The 22309-nt window shown below is 42.3% G+C and overlaps 1 protein-coding gene across 10 annotated transcripts in view; it reads right to left on the bottom strand.

The window, feature by feature from the left end:
• Positions 1 to 22309, bottom strand: part of LOC106607418 (bromodomain-containing protein 4) — a 72432-nt gene that overhangs the window by 42585 nt on the left and 7538 nt on the right. For 5 of the 10 annotated variants that reach the window (XM_045720671.1, XM_045720674.1, XM_045720675.1 and 2 more), the window contains one exon: positions 186 to 621. In XM_045720671.1, the coding sequence (XP_045576627.1) occupies positions 186 to 455 (270 nt within the window). In that variant the 5' untranslated portion in view covers positions 456 to 621. Of the gene's footprint in view, positions 1 to 185; positions 622 to 13121; positions 13811 to 22309 lie in introns of those variants that run through there. The other 5 variants (XM_045720667.1, XM_045720666.1, XM_045720665.1 and 2 more) reach the window with 2 other exon arrangements.

A 22309-nucleotide genomic window follows, 5' to 3' on the forward strand; every position in this document is an offset into this window, starting at 1 on the left:
GGATGGGTAGTCAAGATAGAGGTCTAAAGCAGGCTACACTCCAACCCAAACCTGCTCTGAAGACTATTTAGTGAATTCAACTTTTAAATTAAATAAACTTTCAAAGACTATTTTCAGGTCGTACGTTTCTCCTTTTCTAGTCCATATAGCGAGACACCACAGCCAGCCAGCAACACAACACTCACCGGCAGGTTCAGTTTGACAGCGTCGACGGGTGCCTGGAAGGGCCAGGAGAAGTGGTGCTTCCACAGGGTCTTCAGCACCACCTTCAGCAGGTACTGCAGCTGGTTGGTCTGCCGCTTGGGCTGCGACGGGTTGATGTACTCCGGGGGCGGCGGGTTAAACTCTGGCACGGTTGGTACATAGGTGGATGGCTGGGGCTGCCCCCCCTGGCTGCTACTACTGCTGCCCGACGAAGACATCTGCACTGTGGTTGCGTCCAGGCCGTCCCCCATTCTTGCAGAGGTGACAGGGGGCACGGGCACAGGGGCCGGAGCAGGGGTAAGGGTTGGGGTAGGGGCGGCGGTGGCCGCGGGACACCAGTTGTTTAGTCTCGACGGCGGCGTGGACGACTCCACTGAGAGAGCACCGATGATTCCATTGCACTCCTCACTAGGCTCTCTAGGAGAAGAGGGTGAGACAGACAGAAACAGTCATTAGCATCTCTGTCAGACATATAGGGTTGCAAAACTCCCTCTAATTTACCAGTTACCAGAATCTTCAGGTATTTTGGAGGCAACTTTAAGTAACAGGTGGCAACTTTGGTAATTTATACTTTAATAACTTTTTCATATATTGTATACATTTTTCTATCTGTGCCCATATTGTCCATGAGCTTCTAGTGGAAGCTGTCAGGTTCAAGAGTAAATAGCTCTTTTTTTCCACAACTGCCATCAGTTTGGCCCTAAAACATGTACAACAAAAGACAGACATAGTCAAATAAATAAAAGGTGTGTAAAAAAAAAGAATGCTGAAACCCTCAATGGTATTCAATAAGTTGATGGGATATATATTTAGGATAATGTTATACAGCTTTAAAAAAATAAGATTTTTGTAAAAAAGAAAAAGACATAAAGCCACCGAGGGCCAGAGATAATTACACAGCTGTGATTACCTGAAGTACCCAAAAAGGCCACTAGATGTCATCTGATAAAATTGCATATATTCCATGAAAGTTAACAAATTTAATGGTAGTTTACTGATAAACTTTGAATGTTTCCAGTAATATACCCTCCCCTTTGCAACTCTGTGGGTGGGTGACTCTGTGGGTGGGTATGCTACAGTTGCTAAACTCCTAAAGGCATGGGATGTAACGATTCACCAATAAGCATCGGTCCCAGATTCAAAATGTTGTAGATACAAATGGCCGGTTCACGTTGTATTACATTTTCTACCTTCTCAAAATCTAATCTATTGTAACAACTGATGAGTCCTCTCCTTCAGTTTCGAACTGCATGTAAGTGCGTTGACAGCCATTGATCCAACAGTAATTTTGCATGCCGATTAACCCCATGCAATATCAGTAGCCTAGTCAAACCGGGTGCTGTGCCCAGCTGCCTAACGCGAGGCAGGCTTGCGTGATAGGCTTTATTAGTTGAGTGACAACATATGTAATTTGCTAGGTAGGCTACTGTTATCTATACTCTGTTGAAAATTCTTTCACCCTAATAAAAAAGTAAACTACCGGAGAAATCTCATCAGGCTAATAACCTGCTGTAGGGGGCTTACAATATATTTCATTTGCAATCACTTTAACTCAATTAACCGGTGCCCCCACACATTGACTCTGTACCGGTACGCCCTGTATATAACCTCGCTTTGTTATTTTACTGCTGCTCTTCAATTATTTATTATTTCTCTTTTTAGGTATTTTTCTTAACTTTATTGTTGGTTAAGGGCTTGTAAGTAAGTAAGCATTTCACTGTAAGGTCTACTACACCTGTTGTATTCGGAGCATGTGACAAATAACATTTGATTTGATTTTGATCGTTCAGGTTCACTATCAGCAATAGTTCAGGTAGTTTTGCTTTAAACAGTCAGTCTATATGGCCATTATTAGAAAGAGAGTAAAGTTGATAATTTCATAACGAGGACAGCAATCACTTTTGCGAGGAGCACTGCATGGCCGAAGTGAGAGAACATCACTCCTTAAACTTCCAAACATTCAAAACCATTAGATTATGAGATACAGTGAAATCTAAAGTTGTCCTAGTGCATTCGGTAAGTATTTCGACCCCTTCTCTTTTCCCACATTTTGTTACGTTACAGCCTTATACTAAAATTGATTAAATCTACACACAATCCCCAATAACGACAAAGCAAAAACTGTTCTAAATTTTAAAAAAAATATATATATATATATATATGAGCTCAGGTGCATCCTGTTTCCATTGATCATCCTTGAGATGTTTCTACAACTGTAGTACATTCAATTGATTGGACATGATTTGGAAAGGTCTCTATATAAGGTCCCACAACTGACAGTGCATGTCAGAGGAAAAACCAAGCCATGAGGTCGAAGGAATTGTCCATAGACCTCCGAGACAGAATTGTGTCGAGGCACAGATCTGGGTAAGGGTACCAAAGCATTCCTGCAGCATTGAAGGTCCCCAAGAACACAGTGGCCTCCATCACTCTTAAATGAAAGAAGTTTGGAACCAGCCAGACTCTTCCTCGAGCTGGCTGCCGTGCCAAACTGAGCTATCGGGGTAGAAGGTCCTTGGTCAGGCAGGTGACCAAGAACCCAATGGTCACTGACAGAGCTCCAGAGTTCCTCTGGAGAGATGGTTGTCCTTCTGGAACGTTCTCCCATCTCTGCAGCACTCCACAAATCAGGCATTATGGTAAAGTGGCCAGATGGAAGCCACTCTTCAGTAAAAGGCACATGACAGCCTGCTTGGAGTTTGCCAAAAGGCACCTAAAGGACTCAGACCACGAGAAACAAGATTGAACTCTCTGGCCTGAATGCCAAGCGTTACGTCTGGAGGAAACCTGGCACCATCCCTATGGTGAAGGATGGTGGTGGCAGCATCATGCTGCGGGCATGTTTTTCAGCGGCAGGGAGACTAGTCAGGCTTGAGGGAAAGATGAATGGAGCAAAGTAGAGAGAGATCCTTGATGAAAACCTGCTCCAGAGGGTTCGGGACCTCAGACTGGGGAAGGGTCACCTTCCAACAGGACAAAGACCTTAAGCACAGCAAAGACATCGCAGGAGACACTTTGGGACAAGTCTCTGAATGTCCTTAAGTGGCCCAGCCAGAGCCCGGAATTGAACCCTATCAAACATCTCTGGAGAGAACTGAAAAAAGCTGTGCAGCAACACTCCCCATCCAACCTGACAGAGCTTGAGAGGATCTGCAGAGAAGAATGGGAGAAACTCCCCAAATCCAGGTGTGCCAAGCTTGTAGCGTCATACCAAAGAAGACTCAAGGCTGTAATCGCTGCCAAAAGGTGCTTCAACAAAGTACTGAGTACTCATGTAACTGTGATATTTCATTACACATTTATTTGGGGCAAACATTTCTAAACTTTTTTTTGCTTTGTCATTATGGGGTATTGTGTGTAGATTGAGGGGGGAAAATGTAATCCATTTTAGAATAAGGCTGTAACGTAACAATGTTGAATAAGTCAAGGGGTCGGAATACTGTTAATTAGTGACGGGTTAATTAGTGGGTGATGGTGATTTCAGAACCAGTGGAGTGGCAAAACTTAGGTTACATTGCCCCCCCTAATCTGATAGTGGTAGATATCTAGTCTCCCTTATGGCTCAGCTCAGGTGCTTACATAGTGCATACACCACAGACATTCACACACACAAATGTCAGCTCAGAGGCCCAGCTCATGAGCTCCATCAGCAGCAGATTTGACTTTACAATGGAAAATGTATGCGTTTATGCAACAAATGTTAGTTAAATTCTGTACAGGCCATCAGTCCTATATGCACAGTTTGCAGGTAGAGTACTGTAGTTTCCTAAATGTTTTGGGATTTCCCCATTCTACTCAGCGTGTGACATTTGAACCACAACAAGACAACACAGATATAACAAAAACCTGGTTTTCCATGGGAACACAACAGTTAGAGCAAATTAAAGTAAGACAACTGAGATCGTAGCCTATGATTCAAAAAGTAAGCTATATCATCTAAAATATCCAAGAAATGCATAATTTATATGTTGATGGTAACCTGTCAAACTAGGATCCAGAATTATCAGATGTATTTTTGCCCCTTCAGAGAACTTGCAGAATCTTTGTGCATATTGACCGTGGCTATATTATTCACAACCTGAGCAAGTGCGAACTCAAAAAAAAACACTTAGCTAGATTGCTAACTCTAACTATGATAGTGTTGCTATATAGCCATGTACGCTAAATGATTAATCTATCAGTAAATGTAGGCTACTGTCCTCCAAAAACTTTCCCGCGCTAGGCCTAGGCTACTTGATAGGCTTATTCACTGCGAATGGCGTGCTCTGCGGGCACATCAAAACCATAGGCTACCACACCCTACTCTGGTTGTAAAATGGTGCCATGAACGCAATATTATGGGGAGAAATAAATTATAAACTCACAGAAAGCTATGACACCTCACTAAGTAGTTGCTTTGAAAACTTGCATTTTGAGCAACGGTCATATGGTTGTGCTTCTCATGATGCATCTCCTCTGTGCGCAGCGGGGGAAGGGGGTGTGAGTGGCTCACTAATACAGCAGCCGACAGCAAAACAAGAACAGGCAGACACTTTCATGGCAGGAATCAACATAATGCACAGGCCATTACTGTTGACCAAATAATGGTTTTAGAACAATCTACAGGAACGTTGGGAAACTAATTACAAACGTATGCTAAATGCGTCGGTAAGAGGAAAGCAATGTGTGTCTGTAATTTTCGGTTTATCATCCCAGCGCTACCATCATGCCCCAAAACCTAACCACAAAAAAACCCTGTGTCATCGTCATCATGATCCCACATTCAATTACCGCACCTAAACTAGATGTGTTCTGTGAGCAGGTGCGTTGCAGGAAGATCAACCATCCCTGTTCTGAGCGCTGACCTTACAGGTTTCAGGGTTCTCCCCAAAGAATGCAAGAGAGGCGTTGCTCCACTTTGTGTAATATATATGGATTACTTTTGCTCTGGATTGGAGGAAATGGCAGTTACGGGTGTACAAAAACCCAAAAGGGGGGCACAGCCCTTCGGTCCCCCCCCACCCTTCATAAAATAAAATAAATAAAAAGGCTTTGTCTCTATCTGTCAGTTTGTGTGTGTCAGGGTTGGGGTTAATTCCATTTAAATTCCTGTCAATTCAAGGACTATACTGAAACTCTAGTTCCAATTCTGGTTTACTTTCTGAATGGACTAGAACTGAAATTGACCCCAACCCTGTGCGAGAGAGATCAGAGGTGGGGTTGTGGTTAGCCATCGCTGGGGTTTTGGCAGGGCCTGTGTGTGTTGCTGTAATGGTTTATGCGGGTCCCTGGTAAGACACAGACTATCCCATTCCTTGGAAGTCTCTGGTCTTTGGAGTGTTTCAGGATGTGGGAGGTTGTGTGTGTGTGTGTGTGTGGTGGCATCATCTGGCTGCTAGTGGAACCCAGTGTTCCCATGCCTCCTCTTGCCTCTCCCCTTCTTTTCCTTTCCCCTCCCAGGCTACTACGTCACAAGGCCAGTGTGTTGGAGACAGAGTACAAAGACACAGCAAAGTGTAGCAATGTGCCCAACCATAAAGTATTGATCATGAGGGGTTTTAGTTTAGAACTCTGGCCAGTCACACACACCAGTGTATGGATCTCACTCGAACTAACCACATTCCTGATGAGTCACCTTTCTGAGAAGTTAGCAGTTAACCAAGCACATGATCACTGCCTAGGCCTCCCTGGAGGAAACACACCCACACACACTGACTGACTGACCTCTGTATGGGATGACAACAGGAGAGAGGAATTTTAACTTGTCTCCTACTTGCCTTCCCATTCGGGTCAAAGCACCACCCAAAACAGTTAATTGAACGTTTCTTATAACAGAGTACAAACTTCCTGAATATAATGCTAGACATGTTACAGCACAGAGCTGCTGCTGATGACCAAATAGCGGCCTGCATTCAGAGACAAAGATCCACATAACGCCCTAGTGGAAAGCAGATTGGGAACAGTGGTGGCTTTGGTACTATGCAACTTTAAAGGAGGGAGAAGCTGGGGCTCCTCTGGCAATACATTTGGGTGGTACAGACAGTGTGTGTTGTACAGTGTCTGTGCTCGACTGAGGCAGCAGTACAAAAGAGGTCGACAGGGACAGACAATAGGAGCAAGCAGCAGTAGCAGCAGACATAAGGAAGGAACTGACAGGCCCTCCGCAAAGAACAGGGTCTTGCTCATTGGGGCACGCAACAGAAAACATTTTAAAATGTGTTTGTGTAATGAAAATTAGCACTTTCTCATTGGACATAATGGACAAATCCAGGACAGTTCCCTCCCTGTTTTAAACAGAAGAACACCACCCAGCTCCTAGACACAGGAGGACAGATATTGGGAGGTGTCTGTGGCAGGTACAGACTGTAGCAATGTGTTCGTTAGGTAGCTTCTAGCTAGCCACAACACCAGGCTGATGCTCCAGCTGGGCCAGGATGCAGTGTTTTCTGGGACCAGGAATCTACCGACGTATACCAGCACACACACCAGATGGTTCACAACAGCCAGGCAACAATGATCAGGAAATCCAGGGACACACACACAGTACAAAGTACACAATTTCTCCCCACTGTGTGCTATTGCTCCACTATTGGGTCTAGTTCAGTGTGATTACTTAAACCCTCAACTAACTGCTGACTGAACCTATTTGACCAGATAAGACACAGAGCAAACACGATAAGCTCAGGCAAAAAGGCCACACAAGTCCTGTTGGTTTTCACCAGGTTTTACGGCGGTTTCCCATGTTTGAAGAGATGTTTATTTAGCTATCCCCCTCCTTTTTTTTAACACCTAGGAATCATCCCAAATAGCACCCTATTCCTTATGTAGTGCACTACTTCTGACCAGTTCAAAAGAAGCGCACTATAGGGAATAGGGGGCCATTTGAGACGTGTTCCCTTAATCAGGTCTACTTGGGTCCATTCTCACCTTCCTACTTCACATAAGTGACAGTAACACGTTTGGTTTCAATTGGCAAGAGGAACCTTTTCACACTGGTAGTCCAACAGACAATGGACATGTATATGTCAAAAAGACTAATCTCACCAGGAATAGAAGTGGCTAATTGAGAAGCTGAGAAAGCCTCTGACCAATGCTTGATGGCCAAAACACATCTAAACTGTTTGGTCACTGGGGGGGGGGGGCTCAGTCTTGGTGCATTACACAACCACACTTCAAAAGAAAACAGCATAAATACATAAATCGCTCTAATTCTTTCCTGATGCGGCCCAAAGGGCAACAACACCAGGGCCCGTATTCACAAAAAGTCTCAGGAGTCGGAGCGCTGATCTAGGATCAGTTTTCGATTATATGGATGGGGGGACCTCATCCGAGATCAGCACTGTCTCCTACTCTGATGCACTTTGTAAATATGACTCAGCAGATGCAGATCCCAACGAGTTGAATATAAATGCTGCCGCTGGCTGACTTCCTGCCTACCGGTGTGTGTGTCTTACCACACACCCCAACTGCTCTGGGCTCTGGAACAGTTGACCTTTGACCTGGACAAACATCACCACAGACTGCCGAGGAATGTTGGGAGAGAGGGGAGGAGGTGGCTCTGGTTATCGAGGGGCCTAGTCGTAGCCAGGAAATCAGGATCTGTCAGTGACTGTCACTTGAAAAGGGAAATCGTGTCCTATTCCCTATATAGTGCACTACTTTTTGACCAGCGTCACAGGGAATAGGGTGCCATTTGGGACACACACCTCATGTCAGGTTACAAAATAGATGTACTGTATCTACTAGGCTAATCTATTCCATCAAAGTAAATAATCATTCACGTTTTCCTCCCGAGTGGCGCAGCGATCTAAGGCACTGCATCTCAGTGCTAGAGGCGTCACTACAGACAGACACCCTAGTTCAAATCCAGGCTGCATCACAACCGGCCGTGATTGGGAGTCCCATAGGGCGGCACACAATTGGACCAGCATTGTCCAGGTATGGCCGGTGTAGGTCGTCATTGCAAATAAGAATTTGTTCTTAATTGATTTGCCTAGTTAAATAAAGGTTAACCTCTTACATCTAGACGTTCCGCTAGCGGAACACCTGCTCCAATATCCAATGATAGGCGTGGCGCGAATTACAAATTCCTCAAAAATACAAAAACTTCAATTTTTCAAACATATGACTTTCACAGCATTTTAAAGACGAGACTCTCCTTTATCTAACCACACTGTCCGATTTCAAAAAGGCTTTACAGCGAAAGCAAAACATTAGATTGTCAGCAGAGTACCCAGCCAGAAATAATCAGACACCCATTTTTCAAGTTAGCATATAATGTCACAAAAAACAAAACCACAGCTAAATGCAGCACTAACCTTTGATGATCTTCATCAAATGACACACCTAGGACATTGTTATACAATACATGCATGTTTTGTTCATATTTATATCAAAAACCAGCTTTTACATTAGCATGTGACGTTCAGAACTAGCATACCCCCGCAAACCTCCGGTGAATTTACTAAATTACTCACGATAAACGTTCACAAAAAACATAATTATTTTAAGAATTATAGATACAGAACTCCTTTGTGCAATCGAGGTGTCCGATTTTAAAATAGCTTTTCGGTGAAAGCACATTTTGCAATATTCTGAGTAGATAGCCCAGCCATCACGGCTAGCTATTTAGACACCCACCAAGTTTAGCCCTGACCAAACTCCGATTTACTATTAGAAAAGTTTGATTACCTTTGGTGTTCTTCGTCAGAATGCACTCCCAGGACTGCTACTTCAATAACAAATGTTGGTTTGGTTCAAAATAATCCATTGTTATATCCAAATAGCGGCGTTTTGTTCGTGCGTTCAAGACACTATCCGAAGTGTAAATAAGGGTCACGCGCACGACGCATTTCGTGACAAAATATTTCTAAATATTCCATTACCGTACTTCGAAGCATGTCAACCGCTGTTTAAAATCAATTTTTATGCCATTTTTCTCGTAAAAAAGCGATAATATTCCGACCGGGAAAGCGTGTATACGTACAAAGAGAGAAAATAAAAGCATGGGATCCCCTCGTGCACGAGCCTGAGTCTCACAGTACAGTGACCAGCCACTATCCAAACGCGCTACTTTTTTTCAGCCAGAGCCTGCAAAGCCACGATTCAGCTTTTTGCCGCCTTCTGAGAGCCCATGGGAGCCGTAGGAAGTGTCACGTAACAGCAGAGATCCCCTGTATTGGATAGAGATAATCAAGAAGGGCAAGAAATTGTCAGACAGGGCACTTCCTGCATGGAATCTTCTCAGGTTTTAGCCTGCCAAATGAGTTCTGTTATACTCACAGACACCATTCAAACAGTTTTAGAAACTTTGGAGTGTTTTCTATCCAAAGCTAATAATTATATGCATATTCTATTTTCTGGGCAGGAGTAATAATCAGATTAAATCGGGTACGTTTTTTATCCGGCCGTGAAAATACTGCCCCCTAGCCATAACAGGTTAAATAAAACATTTAAAACACCTGGGGAGGGGAGGTAGCTGCAGCCAGTAAGAAAGTAGGCCAGAGGATCCCACTCTACACAACAGTGCAGTAAGAGACATGCAGCTACAAAGTAGGTCCGAAATGGCTAAAAAAGTGGACTACTTGTGACTAGGGAAGTGACCCCCAAAAAATGTGTGTTTAAACTGCAAAACACATTTTTACATAGTTTTTCCGTAAAAATTCCATATGTGAATTCACAACGCAGCGGTGCTGCTGCCAGCATTGGTTTGGGTCTCACAGTGCATCTGTTTCAGATGGTTAAGCATTGCACCTGTACTACTATTACTTTATCTCAATTCCACATCGCAAAGTTTGCATTTCATTTAACTTCACAGTATTGCCAAACAGGACTTCACTGCTGTCACTTGCCTTCCTCTGCCATTTCCCCAACTTAAACAGTGATGACAGTGGTGGAGACTCCAAAAATAATTGATTCCACTACTCCTTGCACGTCAACTCCCAGTGTCCACCACCATTTCTGCCTGTTATCATTAAATTCCCCTAGGAATCGACTCCTAAGATTCTTTACTTTTGGAACGGAGGAGACTGATTAGTTGCCGTACTTCAGAGAACACTCGCATCTTTCATAGCAAGCTAGCGAGGGACAGAGAGAGAGGGGAGGGGCACAGTATAGGCAGGTCAGCCACCAGGCAGACAGTCAGAAGACCCAGCTATCGGCAATCAAAAGTACTCTTCATTCTGGAATTTCATATTGGACACAAACTGTAGTGAACGATAGCCATGCCACAAAATCTGAATTGTATCATTCTGAAACATTGGAGAAATAAACTATTGGTTTGATGATGCTGAGGGAAATACACAGCCTATAGACTAATGGGCCTAGCCTATTTCATTTTAACTCTTTCCGTCAGTCCAAGACATTGAATCTACAGTATGTTGTGCGTCAGACAGTGGAATGAACCGTCACATCTTCACCCAGTGGGGGTCCGCAATGAGCACAGCATGCTTTCGGTCAGCCTGGCCAGGATTTAGGCTACGTCTTTGTCCCAAATAATGCCCCATTCCCTACATCAGGGATCGTCAACTAAATTCAGCCGGGGGACTGAATTTTTTTATATTTTTTTATTGAGCGGATGGTTGAGGGGCCAGAACATAATTACAAATAATTAGTATACTGCAAATTGACCACAAGAAGCCCAAACACATAATATTTGACGAAAACAATTATTTCAAACCGTGTTAATTACTAAATTAAAATCAATTGGAGGTGATTTCCTGGTGTTTTTATTTCCAACAATGAAAATGCAACAAAAATATTTGGAAACTTGGGGGGCCAAATAAAACCACTCGCAGGCCACCAGTTGGGGAATCCTGCATTACATATGGAACTACTGTGGACCAGGGACGCAGTGCCATTTGGGACGCAAACTAACTCTCACTTCAGCTGAGCACTGCTCTCACCTACGTGCATGCAGGCTCATGCACACATCTGGCATGCCATTCATGGAACACAAACCCACTTTTTTGAGGGGGCCCAACTGAGTCAGAAGCATGCGTCATGTCTGACTGTTCAGAGTCCTCCTCTCTACTGGCTGTGTGTGCTGTGGGGCTCTGTAGAGGCAAGCAGGCTTCCTCTGAGTGACTCAACACCACACACACACTAGGTTGAGCGATATTTGGGGAGACCTATTCCACGATATGCTACTCCAAATATTGCAGATATCTGATATTATCATTTTGCATTGTTGGTGACAAAATAATTCCACTGTGCTTATTTATGATAGTATAGTCGCCTTCTCATTAAAAAAAATACACGCATGACAAAAAAAATAAAGGCTTTATTCATTTAGACTTCATATTGATACATACTGATAAAACTGCACAGTTTTGATTTGTCAAGTTCAAATATCACCAATATTTAATATTATCATATAGTCTATCAGCCCAACCCTAACACACAGACACACACACACTGCTGCTTACATTAAATCAGGTTGGTTGTGTTTGGTCGAAGTCACAGAACACTGTGGTGAAACACTCCCAGTGACAATCTCCATCTCTGACTGACTGAGCATCTACGTGCACCAAACACACAGGGTGGTGCTCAACAGGAGCGAAAAGTTTCAATACACAAAATAATCTGTTTATAGTGGACAAAAAGCCAGGACGAAAGGGTTAGGAGAACACACACCAAGACTGGAGAGGAGAGAGTGACAACACTCACATATGAGTCACTATATAAACAAAACACAGACCTGGAGATAAAGGAACCCCCTTGCTCTCTTTCTCCCTCCCTTCCTCACAGGCTGAACTCACAGGGCCAATTCATTCACCAAGGCATTTCCTGGAATCAGTATACATTTCCCCCAAAAAATAGCCCTGCTGCCACAAATACAACCCACTCTCTCTGTAACCCACCCTTCCCCCCCACACCGATGGCCCTTCAGGAGAATTACTGGCAGAATGGTGGCTAACAATCAATCCTCTGAACCAATGATTTCCACAGGCTTTCAACTAATAGGCTACTTCAGAGAAAATGACACATTAATAGGTAATATTTGAGAATGATGTCCACAAACAAAAATACTTCTTTCTCTGTAAACTGGAGCTCTCCATTTCAGTTCCACATTTTAGATTAGGTGACCTTAATACAGTACAAATGTAAGCTGTAGGCTTAGTTTATGTACACTGAATAAAAAAAACTAAACGCAACATGTAAAGTGTTGGTCCCCATGTTTCATGAGCTGAAATTAAAGATCCTACAAATTTTGCAAACGCACAAAAAGCTTGTTTCTCAAAATTTGTGCACATCCCTGTTAACATTTTTACTTTGCCAAGATAAGATAATCTATCCACCTGACAGGGGTGGCATATCAAGAAGCTGATTAACCAGCATGATCATTACACAGGTGCACCTTGTGCTGGGGGCAATAAAAGGCAACTAAAAGGTTTAGTTTCTTCACAACACAATGCCACAAATGTCAAATGTTGAGGGAGCGTGCAATTGGCAGGAAAGTCCATCAGAGCTGTTGCCAGAGAATTTAATGTTCATTTCTCTACCATAAGCCTCCGCTTATGGTAGAGAATTTGTTAGAATGTCCAACCGGCCTCACAACCGCAGACCACTTGTATGGCGTCGGGTTGGCAACCGGTTTGCTGATGTCAACGTTGTGAACAGAGTGCCCCATGGTAGCAGTGGGGTTATAAGCAGGCATAAGCTAAGGACAACGAACACAATTGCATGTTGTCGATGGCAATTTGAATGCACAGAAATACCGTGACGAGATCCTGAGATCACCATTCTTTTTTTTTTTTTAAAGGTATCTATGACCAACAGATGCATGTGTGTTCCCAGTTAAGTGAAATCTATAAGTTTAGGGCCTAATGAATTTATTTAAATTGACAGATTTCCTCCTATCAACTGTAACTCAGTAAAATCTTGAATGGGAAACATGAGGGAAGACTTTTTTTTAATCTCTATCGGCCAAACGTTACCTTTTCACAGAGACAGAAGAATAATGTGCAATTTTTTCCAAGAGGGCATCCAGAGTCTGAAAATCCAGCAGATCGTTAGATTTAGCATGCATCTTGTAATCCATCTAGAAGCTTCCCCCAACACAAAGCAAAAAAAGAAAACCGGAGAAGTTTGGCTCCCTTTCTCTCCTTTTTCCACAAACACAGGAAGAGAGAAATCGGTTCTTTTCAAGGTTCCAATATAAATCCGTTTCACAAAATCCATTAACAATAATCCACACACATGATTAATCCATAGATCCAGGTTTAAGTGAGGGGTATTCCTTGAAAAAAACACACAAAAAAAGAAAAGGGCCAGGGAGCGGGGTAAGATTGAGCCTGTTGAGGCCTGGCTGGAGCCGGCTGGCTGAGTTAGCTGTGTGTGCCGGTCTCCTTCACTCGACCCCCTCCCCCTCTCAGCAGCAATACAACGGCCCAGTAGCCACAGGCTCCTTGCCCCATTGTGTGTCCACCCCGGGCCTCCCCCCTCACAAGCAGTAAGTATGAGAAAGGAAGGAGAGCGCTCCGGTATTTTTTTTTTATATATCCAGGAAGAGAGTTTGCTTCTTTCCTTTCTCTCGTAGCTCTTCTCTCTCTCAAACACACACACAGCAAGCGGCGTGCATTGGTTATTCAACACTGAAATGGCTCGGCTGTTTCGCTTCCTCATTGAGCGCTAGTCTCAGCCCACAGCTTGTTACCCCTCCCTCCCTCTCCCTCCACCCCTCCCTTTTCTTTTCCCCATCAATAGCTTGAGGTCCCTCCCTCCCTCTCTCTCTCCCTCCCTCCCTCCACACCTTTGACACACCACCATTCTTCCCTCCCTCCTTCCATAACACCCTGCCCCTCCCCCACTCGCTGTTCTCCTTTCGGGCTGATCTTGTGAACCAAAGCCTGTTTACCCCCACCAAACCAAGGGCTACCTTATCTACTGCTCTCGCTCCTTCTCCCTACATCCCTCCCTCCCTCACCACCACACCGCTGCTGCACGCGCACTCACACGCAGCACGTCTAGACTAGGCCAAAAAACAAAAGCATCCACGCCGGCCAGGCTTTTGTCAATGCAGAGAGAAAAAGAAAAGAAACAACGAGAGGGAGAGAGAGATATGTAAGACAGTGCTATAAGAAGGGGAGGATCGAGCTTTTCATTTCTTCGCCACAAGGCCAGCGGCCACCGCTGCTAAATTGTAAATAAAACATTTTGGGATGGTAAACATTTTCAGAGTAAACTTAAGCGAGATAAAGTATGTAGAAGATAATGGAGCTACACGTTTCTTAAATAAGGTAACCTTTGAGAACTAACAATAACCAAAATAAAAACTACAGTCAGGGAGAATCTAAAATTCTCAAAACGACATGGGGCCTCCATTGAATTTGTTGTGTTTGAGTCACCCGCATAGCATAAGAACACAGTGTAAACTAGAGGTCGACCAATTATGATTTTTCAACGCCGATGCCGATTATTGGAGGACCAAAAAAGCCGATGCCGATTAAATCGGCCGATTTAAAAAAAAAAAAATGTTATTTATTTATTTGTAATAATGACAATTACAACAATACTGAATGAACACTTATTTTAACTTAATATAATACATCAATGAAATCAATTTAGCCTCAAATAAATAATGAAACGTGTCCAATTTGGTTTAAATAATGCAAAAACAAAGTGTTGGAGAAGAAAGTAAAAGTGCAATATGTGCCATGTAAAAAAAGCTAACGTTTAAGTTAGGACTATTTCTCTCTATACGATTTGTATTTCATATACCTTTGACTATTGGATGTTCTTATAGGCACTTTAGTATTGCCAGTGTAACAGTATAGCTTCCGTCCCTCTCCTCGCTCCTACCTGGGCGAGAACCAGGAACACATCGACAACAGCCACCCTCGAAGCAGCGTTACCCACGTAGAGCAAGGGAAACAACTACTCCAAGTCTCAGAGCGAGTGACGTTTGAAACGCTATTAGCGCGCACCCGGCCAACTAGCTAGCCATTTCACATGGGTTACACCAGCTTAATCTCGGGAGTTGATAGGCTTGAAGTCAAACAGCGCAATGCATTGCGAAGAGCTGCTGGCAAAACGCACAAAAGTGCTATTTTGAATGAATGCTTACGAGCCTGCTGGTGCTCAGTCAGACTGCTCTATCAAATCATAGACTTAATTGTAATATAATAACACACAGAAATACGAGCCTTAGGTCATTAATATGGTAGAATCCGGAAACTATCATCTCGAAAACAAAACGTCATTCCTGTTACATTGCACAACCTTCAATGTTATGTCATAATTACGTAAAATTCAGGCAAATTAGTTCGCAATGAGCCAGATGGCCCAAACGGTTGCATATACCCTGACTGCGTGCAATGAACGCAAAATGACACAATTTCACCTGGTTAATATTGCCTGCTAACCTGGATTTCTTTTAGCTAAATATGCAGGTTTAAAAATATATACTTCTGTGTATTGATTTAAGAAAGGCATTGATGTTTAGGGATAGGTACAGTCGTGCAACGATTGTGCTTTTTTCGCAAATGCGCTTTTGTTAAATCATCCCCCGTTTGGCGAAGTTGGCTGTCTTTGTTAGGAAGAAATAGTATTCACAGTTTGCAACGAGCCAGGCGGCCCAAACTGCTGCATATAGCCTGACTCTGTTTGCAAGAGAAGTGACACATTTTCCCTAGTTAAAAGAAATTCATGTTAGCAGGCAATATTAACTAAATATGCAGGTTTAAAAATATATACTTGTGTATTGATTTTAAGAAAGGCATTGATGTTTATGGTTGGAGCAACGTGTACCTAAGCGATTATATGCAACGCAGGACAGGCTAGATAAACTAGTAATATCATCAACCATATGTAGTTAACTAGTGATTATGATTGATTGTTTTTTATAAGATAAGTTTAATGCTAGCTAGCAACTTACCTTAGCTTCTTACTGCATTCGCGTAACCTCGTGGAGTGCAATGTAAAGCAGGTGGTTAGAGCGTTGGACTAGTTAACCATAAGGTTGCAAGATTGAATCCCCGAGCTGACAAGGTAAAAATCTGTCCTTCTGCCCCTGAACAAGGCAGTTAACCCACCGTTCCTAGGCAGTCATTGAAAATAAGAATGTGTTCTTAACTGACTTGCCTAGTTAAATAAAAGATCGGGGGAAAAAAATGTTTTTAATGGAGAAAAAAAATGGAACAAATAAAAATACTAAATATTAAAATTCAGCCAAATCGGCGTCCAAAAATACCGATTTCCGATTGTTATGAAAACCTGAAATCGGCCCTAATTAATCGGCCATTCCAATTAATCGGTCAACCTCTAGTGTAAACCATGGCAAAATGTGTAGAAGTGCATCAAATTAGCTTTAAAACCACCAACATTTTGTCTCCGTGGCCAATAGGTAGGCCTTTAAAAAGATTGGTCAGAGACGGCGCCGTTGCCTGAAATAAATCCTGCTTGAAACAGTGGATATTTATCTCCCACAAACTGATAAACTCAGACACGGGGGAGAAATTTGGCACGACACAGGCTGTTCAAACATACTGCCCAACAATATACTGTGGAATAATGGAATTCCCACACAAGTTAACAGAAAGGCATCCCTTGCTTTACGAGCATAATAAAACACTTGTAAGCAAATAGTCATTTCATTCAAGGCTGTGTGTGTTTGTGGGAGAGTGTGACACACACAGCTACAGCGTTCCCCAGAAGACAGTTAATCTCCTCCCCCCCTGTAAAGCAGCCAGCCATCTGTCTCCAGAAACAGTGATTCACCTCATCATGACCCATTAAAATGACACCAATCAGTGTGTGGAGCGTACCTCGTACCTACTGTCTACCAAATAACATGATGATGACAAGAGACCACGTCACATACAACTGGAGAGAGAGAGCGAGAGAGAAAATTAAGGGAGGGCATGACAGAAAGAATGACAGAGCAGAAGTAAAGGGAGAGATCACCCATGTCCAGAGAGATGGATTGCAGGAGAGAGAGAGAGAATGAAGCCTGCTGTAATTAAGACCAGGGTGTCTGAGGGTACAGAAGTACCAGGGTTTCAGTTATGAAAATGTGGCACCAGACACTTGACCAGCAGCATTTTAATTTACAGGACATTTGAGAAATTTACCGGACCCATATGCATTGGGTCCGTAACCTGATTAGGGTGTCCACCCACAGTGCTCAGAATGACAGAAATCACATTTAGATTATGGTGATTCATCTTAACAGAACATTCAAGTCGAGGATGCAAGGATGTGTCCTTTCCTTGCACCTTGAAGATGTTAGAATAACTGACCACATTTACTTTTCCTCAGCCAACAAGACTTGTAGGAACAGAAAAATCACTAGCCTATGCATAGGCAAAGCCTGAGTTGTTTGGGGAAGCAAATGTTCCCCATAGAAATGCACCTTTATAATAAAGCATTCCATTAATCATCGCATTTGCAGACTGATGTAAGATAATCTACTCATCACATTACGAATAGTAGGCTAGATAGTCATAATTTAGGCTAATAGAACACAATCACTCTTCGCAAAAAAGACCGTTCAATGCATGGCTGAGCGCAGATAGTGTAGAGGCCTGGGCTATATCAGAAACGTTTCATCTTTCTTTCGACCGAAAAAACACATTTCATGCAATTCTACTAAACTTTGTGACTGGAGATATTAGCAGAATCTTTTTGAATACGACAAATGACAGGGTAGCCTACGGTGCTGACACTGACCAACAGATCAGTAAAAACGACGTTGTCCATATAATAGGCCTACGAGAAGGGGAGATACAAATAGAATGACATCGATCTAAACTAGAGGAAGTTATTGTCCAAAAACAAACAGTGGCACTGACCCAACAATGAGAGTGAAAATGTGCTGTTCGCACTCACCGGGGATATGGCCAATGCACTCCGCTGGTCTACTGTTGTTCGCTCAATCAAGTGTTTTGATATCTGTCCTTTTTTTAGTTTAGTGTATTTTCTTTGTCTTCTCTTTACAGCAGTAGCCATTTGCTTTCCAAACTATGTTATGCCCCGATTTAATTTGGAAATATTGAGATATGCCTGGCTGGGCCTATACTTCACTGACAGGTGCAACTCAATAATATATTTGCTATTTGCAGCACGTGCTGCACCAATTGCGTGCGCTGCCTTTCCTTCCGATTGTAAGCAATGTGACTGTAGGCAAAACATTTACTTATTTTGAAGGCTAGGGGAAGCTAATGATCCTCTGTGGCCAAATCATGTTTTATTAGCCTATTTTGAATAATTTTATTTATTTATTTTGGTATAGACAAGAGTAGGCTAATAAGGCAATATAATACAATTTACTTAGGGAAAGCTTAGCTTCCCCTAGCCTTATGGATGCGCCGCCTATGAGCCTATGTGAACTTACTATCCACCATAGTAGAAAAGTTTACATATTCTATTGGTCAGCTTGTCGAGAAAGAAATAGCCTAAACAAACTCTGGTACGATAGATCCCAAATTCATACAACCAGTAGGTCTAAGCTTCATAAAAATTAAAAAGCCATTAATATTTTTTTCCTTCTTCTCCCTGACAAGTGGCCTGTTCCAATTTTATTTATCTTCTTTTCCTATAATTTTTAAATGGACAAAAGCTGGCTATTACCAGCTAACGAAAACCCTGAGTAGTAGAGTGAGCAGTTGGTGCAGCACGTGCTGCAAATAGCAAATATATATAATTTAAAAAACAACAAGAATGTTTTTTTTTAACTGCACTGCCCCTTTAAAGTGTGTGTGTTTCGTGTGGTGGGGGTGATTGATCTGCACATGTGCCATCACCGGTAGCACAAGCTTTATATGTCCAAACTCAGAATCACATAGTATTTGCAAAAATAACATGGTCACTAACTGTGGTAAAACAACAATTGGGTTGCCGATTTTTCTGCATTGATCACAAGTCCCATCAGGTAGCCTGATTTCAGATGTCATATAAACAGGATTAATAGAGATTGTTCTTCTTGCAAAGCATGTAAATGTTTTAATTGAACTTTGATCCTCCACAATCGTATTATTGTGTGCATGTAACCATGCTCTCTTTCTCTCCCTTCCTCTCTCTCACTTTCCATCTTTCTTTTCCTCTCGCTCTCTTTCTCGCATAACACACATTAATAATGTGATTTAGGTCAATTGAACAGTGAACAAATGGTCTGACAGACAACGATATCTGTTGCACACAATACATTTCTACCTGAACATTTGTTCTGTGACGTTGCACTCCCACGGAAAAGAGCCTTGATCTGTGCCTCAGAGCCATGAGGTAAATGTGTCCCAGGGGTATTGTTCAGTTGGTTTAAAGGGGCAGTGCAGTTAAAAAACATGATTCTTGTTGTTTTTTAAATTATATTTCTACACCGAGGTTGAAATAACAGTCTGAAAATGTGAAAATTATGATATGCCCTTTTTGTGTAAGAGATGTTTGGAGAAAAAAAAAAGCCTGGAATTTCAGCCTGTTCGTGTGGGATGGAACTTTTGTTCCACATCATTACGTCACAATGTGATCTGAGTAAGGGGGCGGGCTCTAGACCATCCTATCAGCCAATCAAGGCTGTGTATATAAATATCTTCATATTTGTTTCTTAACACCTACACAATTAGACTGCGCATTTCAAGGGTCAAAGGAGAATCGGGTAGCGCTGGGCGATACATTTGAGTTAATCTAATTCATTTGATGTATGTTTAGCGCGATATTCCAAATGCCTGTATCGCAAGAATCAAGCTCGGGATGTCTTTTTGGTCACATCTCCACCTGTGCCACGTGCTCCTTCCCATTTACACACATGAACACACAACATCTGCAATAAGCATAAAGCACAATTATATAAGGAATTGGCAACTGGTTCTCAATCTGAGAAATATGGTAGGACACTTGATTTCAACATCTGAACAAAGTGGACAGGCTAGCATGCTGTTCAAACAGTTGAGGACAGACAGAAGGGTGTGTTCATAACAATTCAACTGTTCTACCTTGTCAGTTAGCAAATAGACCCAAGTTGGCTAAACTTGAAATAGAAAGATTAGCTGGCTGCTCACTAGCACGTGGGCTTGTGCTTGAGAAATTGATTATGAGACCTGTGTTAATGTTCTATAATGCCTGCAGTGCTACAAGTTAGCCATTATTAGTGAATGTGCATTGTGCATGGCTCTGCTTAACTTTATAACAAAAAGGGCATTTTCATTAACAGACTTGAAAGCCAGATAAGTGATTATTTCAACAACAAAAAAGCAGGTTAAACTTTATTATAAAATAATGAAGTTATTATGGTTGCGGATGGCTCAGATTTAGCCTAGGCTACATAAAGTGGTAGACAAACACATGCACACACAGACAGGGGCATTCCTGTGCTTTTGCCACTTCAGCAAGTTGAAGGACAATATGTATCACTTACGCATTTTGTTAATGTCTTATGCCAATCTTTGGCAAATTAATGGATTTTCTAATCAATTCAATACATTTACAGTGGGGCAAAAAAGTATTTAGTCAGCTACCAATTGTGCAAGTTCTCCCACTTAAAAAGATGAGAGGCCTTTTCATCATAGGTACACGTCAACTATGACAGACAAAATGAGAAGGGGAAAAAAATCCTGAAAATCACATTGTAGGATTTTTTATGAATTTATTAGCAAATTATGGTGGAAAATAAGTATTAAATAAATAAAAAAATCCTCAATCTACAAACAATACCCCATATTGACAAAGCAAAAAAAGGGAAAGAATTTTTTGCGAATCTATAAAAATAAAATATCATATAGATTTTTATTTTTTATAAGTTTAAGCTTATTAACCCCATAGAGTCTAAGACTTGAATTTGGCTGTACTGCTATTTGCCCATAGAAACACATTGAATACCCGATTCATACATGGAAAAACAGACAGTCAAAAAATAAATCAAAGGGAAGTTTGTTTTTAAGCGTCTGTCCTATATCTGAGAGAAGATCAGACAATTTATTATTACCCATATTTAGTCCCCGTATTTAACTACTTATTTTTTTCAAATGGAACTGTGCTACCTTCAGATGAGTCTTGTGGACATCCTAGAGCATGTACATGTTTTTGGGAGTCTCCCCTTTCCATAGAGGGGTCATAATAGTGTGTACCCCAAACTATTCGGTCGCGACAGACAGAAGTTGGCAGATCGGTGGTACCGACTTCAGACAAGTCCAGTGACGCTTGTGAGGGTCGTAGAGCAAAACAGACCACCATCGTGTTCTTAAGTCTCATCTTTCCCATAAAGGGGACATATTTTTAGGCCAAACCGTTTGGACACCACAGACATTTTTTGGGAGAAGACCAATTTTCGGGATGTCTCCTGGTCTGACAAACACTGCTGTAGCTCTGCTACCCCACCGCAGCCGCAGAATGTCGACGGACGGAGACAAACCCCCCCCCGGATCTCTCTTGCTTAAAACAGACTGATTTTGAAGGGGATTTTTGTTATGCTAATTAGACATTGACTCTAGGGGTTAAGAAATTAAATGCGAGCTGGGAAAAACCTTGCATGAGGAGTTGAAAACCAAAATGGCCAACAACCTATCCTCCCACTAGGCCTATCATAAAAGCTTTAAGACAAGTTAAAGTTATGAACAGTAGCTTATTTCCAAAGTATTCGAACCTACGGTGTTAAAGTCCTTGCGGCTTTCAAAAATAACAAGAATGAAATTCCATAGCCTAAGCATAGGCTACTTACTTTCAATCACAGCTTTATGAGACAGACCAGCCAATATACATGACTGTTTTATGAGGCAAATAAAGCAATTATTATCCAGTTCTGAAGACGGTAGACCGCTTCTATTCAACCCATGATGTCGGCCTATAACATAGCTTACTGTAAGACAGCCCATTGCTCAGACGGTCACTGCTCAATCATGTGCGCGCCACACAAACCTGTTCTGCTCCTCCACCAGAAAGGAATATTAGAAAGGATTTGCCATTGCATGCACTTGCCAGGCTTTCTAAAACAGTATCTTTCATCATTATTTCTCCAGTTGCATAAATCTCAAAAAATAATTGGGGGTGGCCAATAGGGCCCAATAGTATCGTATATCACAATGTTTTATGGGTACATAATCACGATAGGACTAAAGTTGACATCGCCCTACCATTCAGTCATGGGTGGGAGAGGGCCTGACTTCCTGCATTATTAGGGAGGATGGGATGGGGGGGG

The sequence above is a fragment of the Salmo salar genome, chromosome ssa06 (genome assembly GCF_905237065.1).
Source record: "Salmo salar chromosome ssa06, Ssal_v3.1, whole genome shotgun sequence".
Classification (NCBI taxonomy): Eukaryota; Metazoa; Chordata; class Actinopteri; order Salmoniformes; family Salmonidae; genus Salmo; species Salmo salar.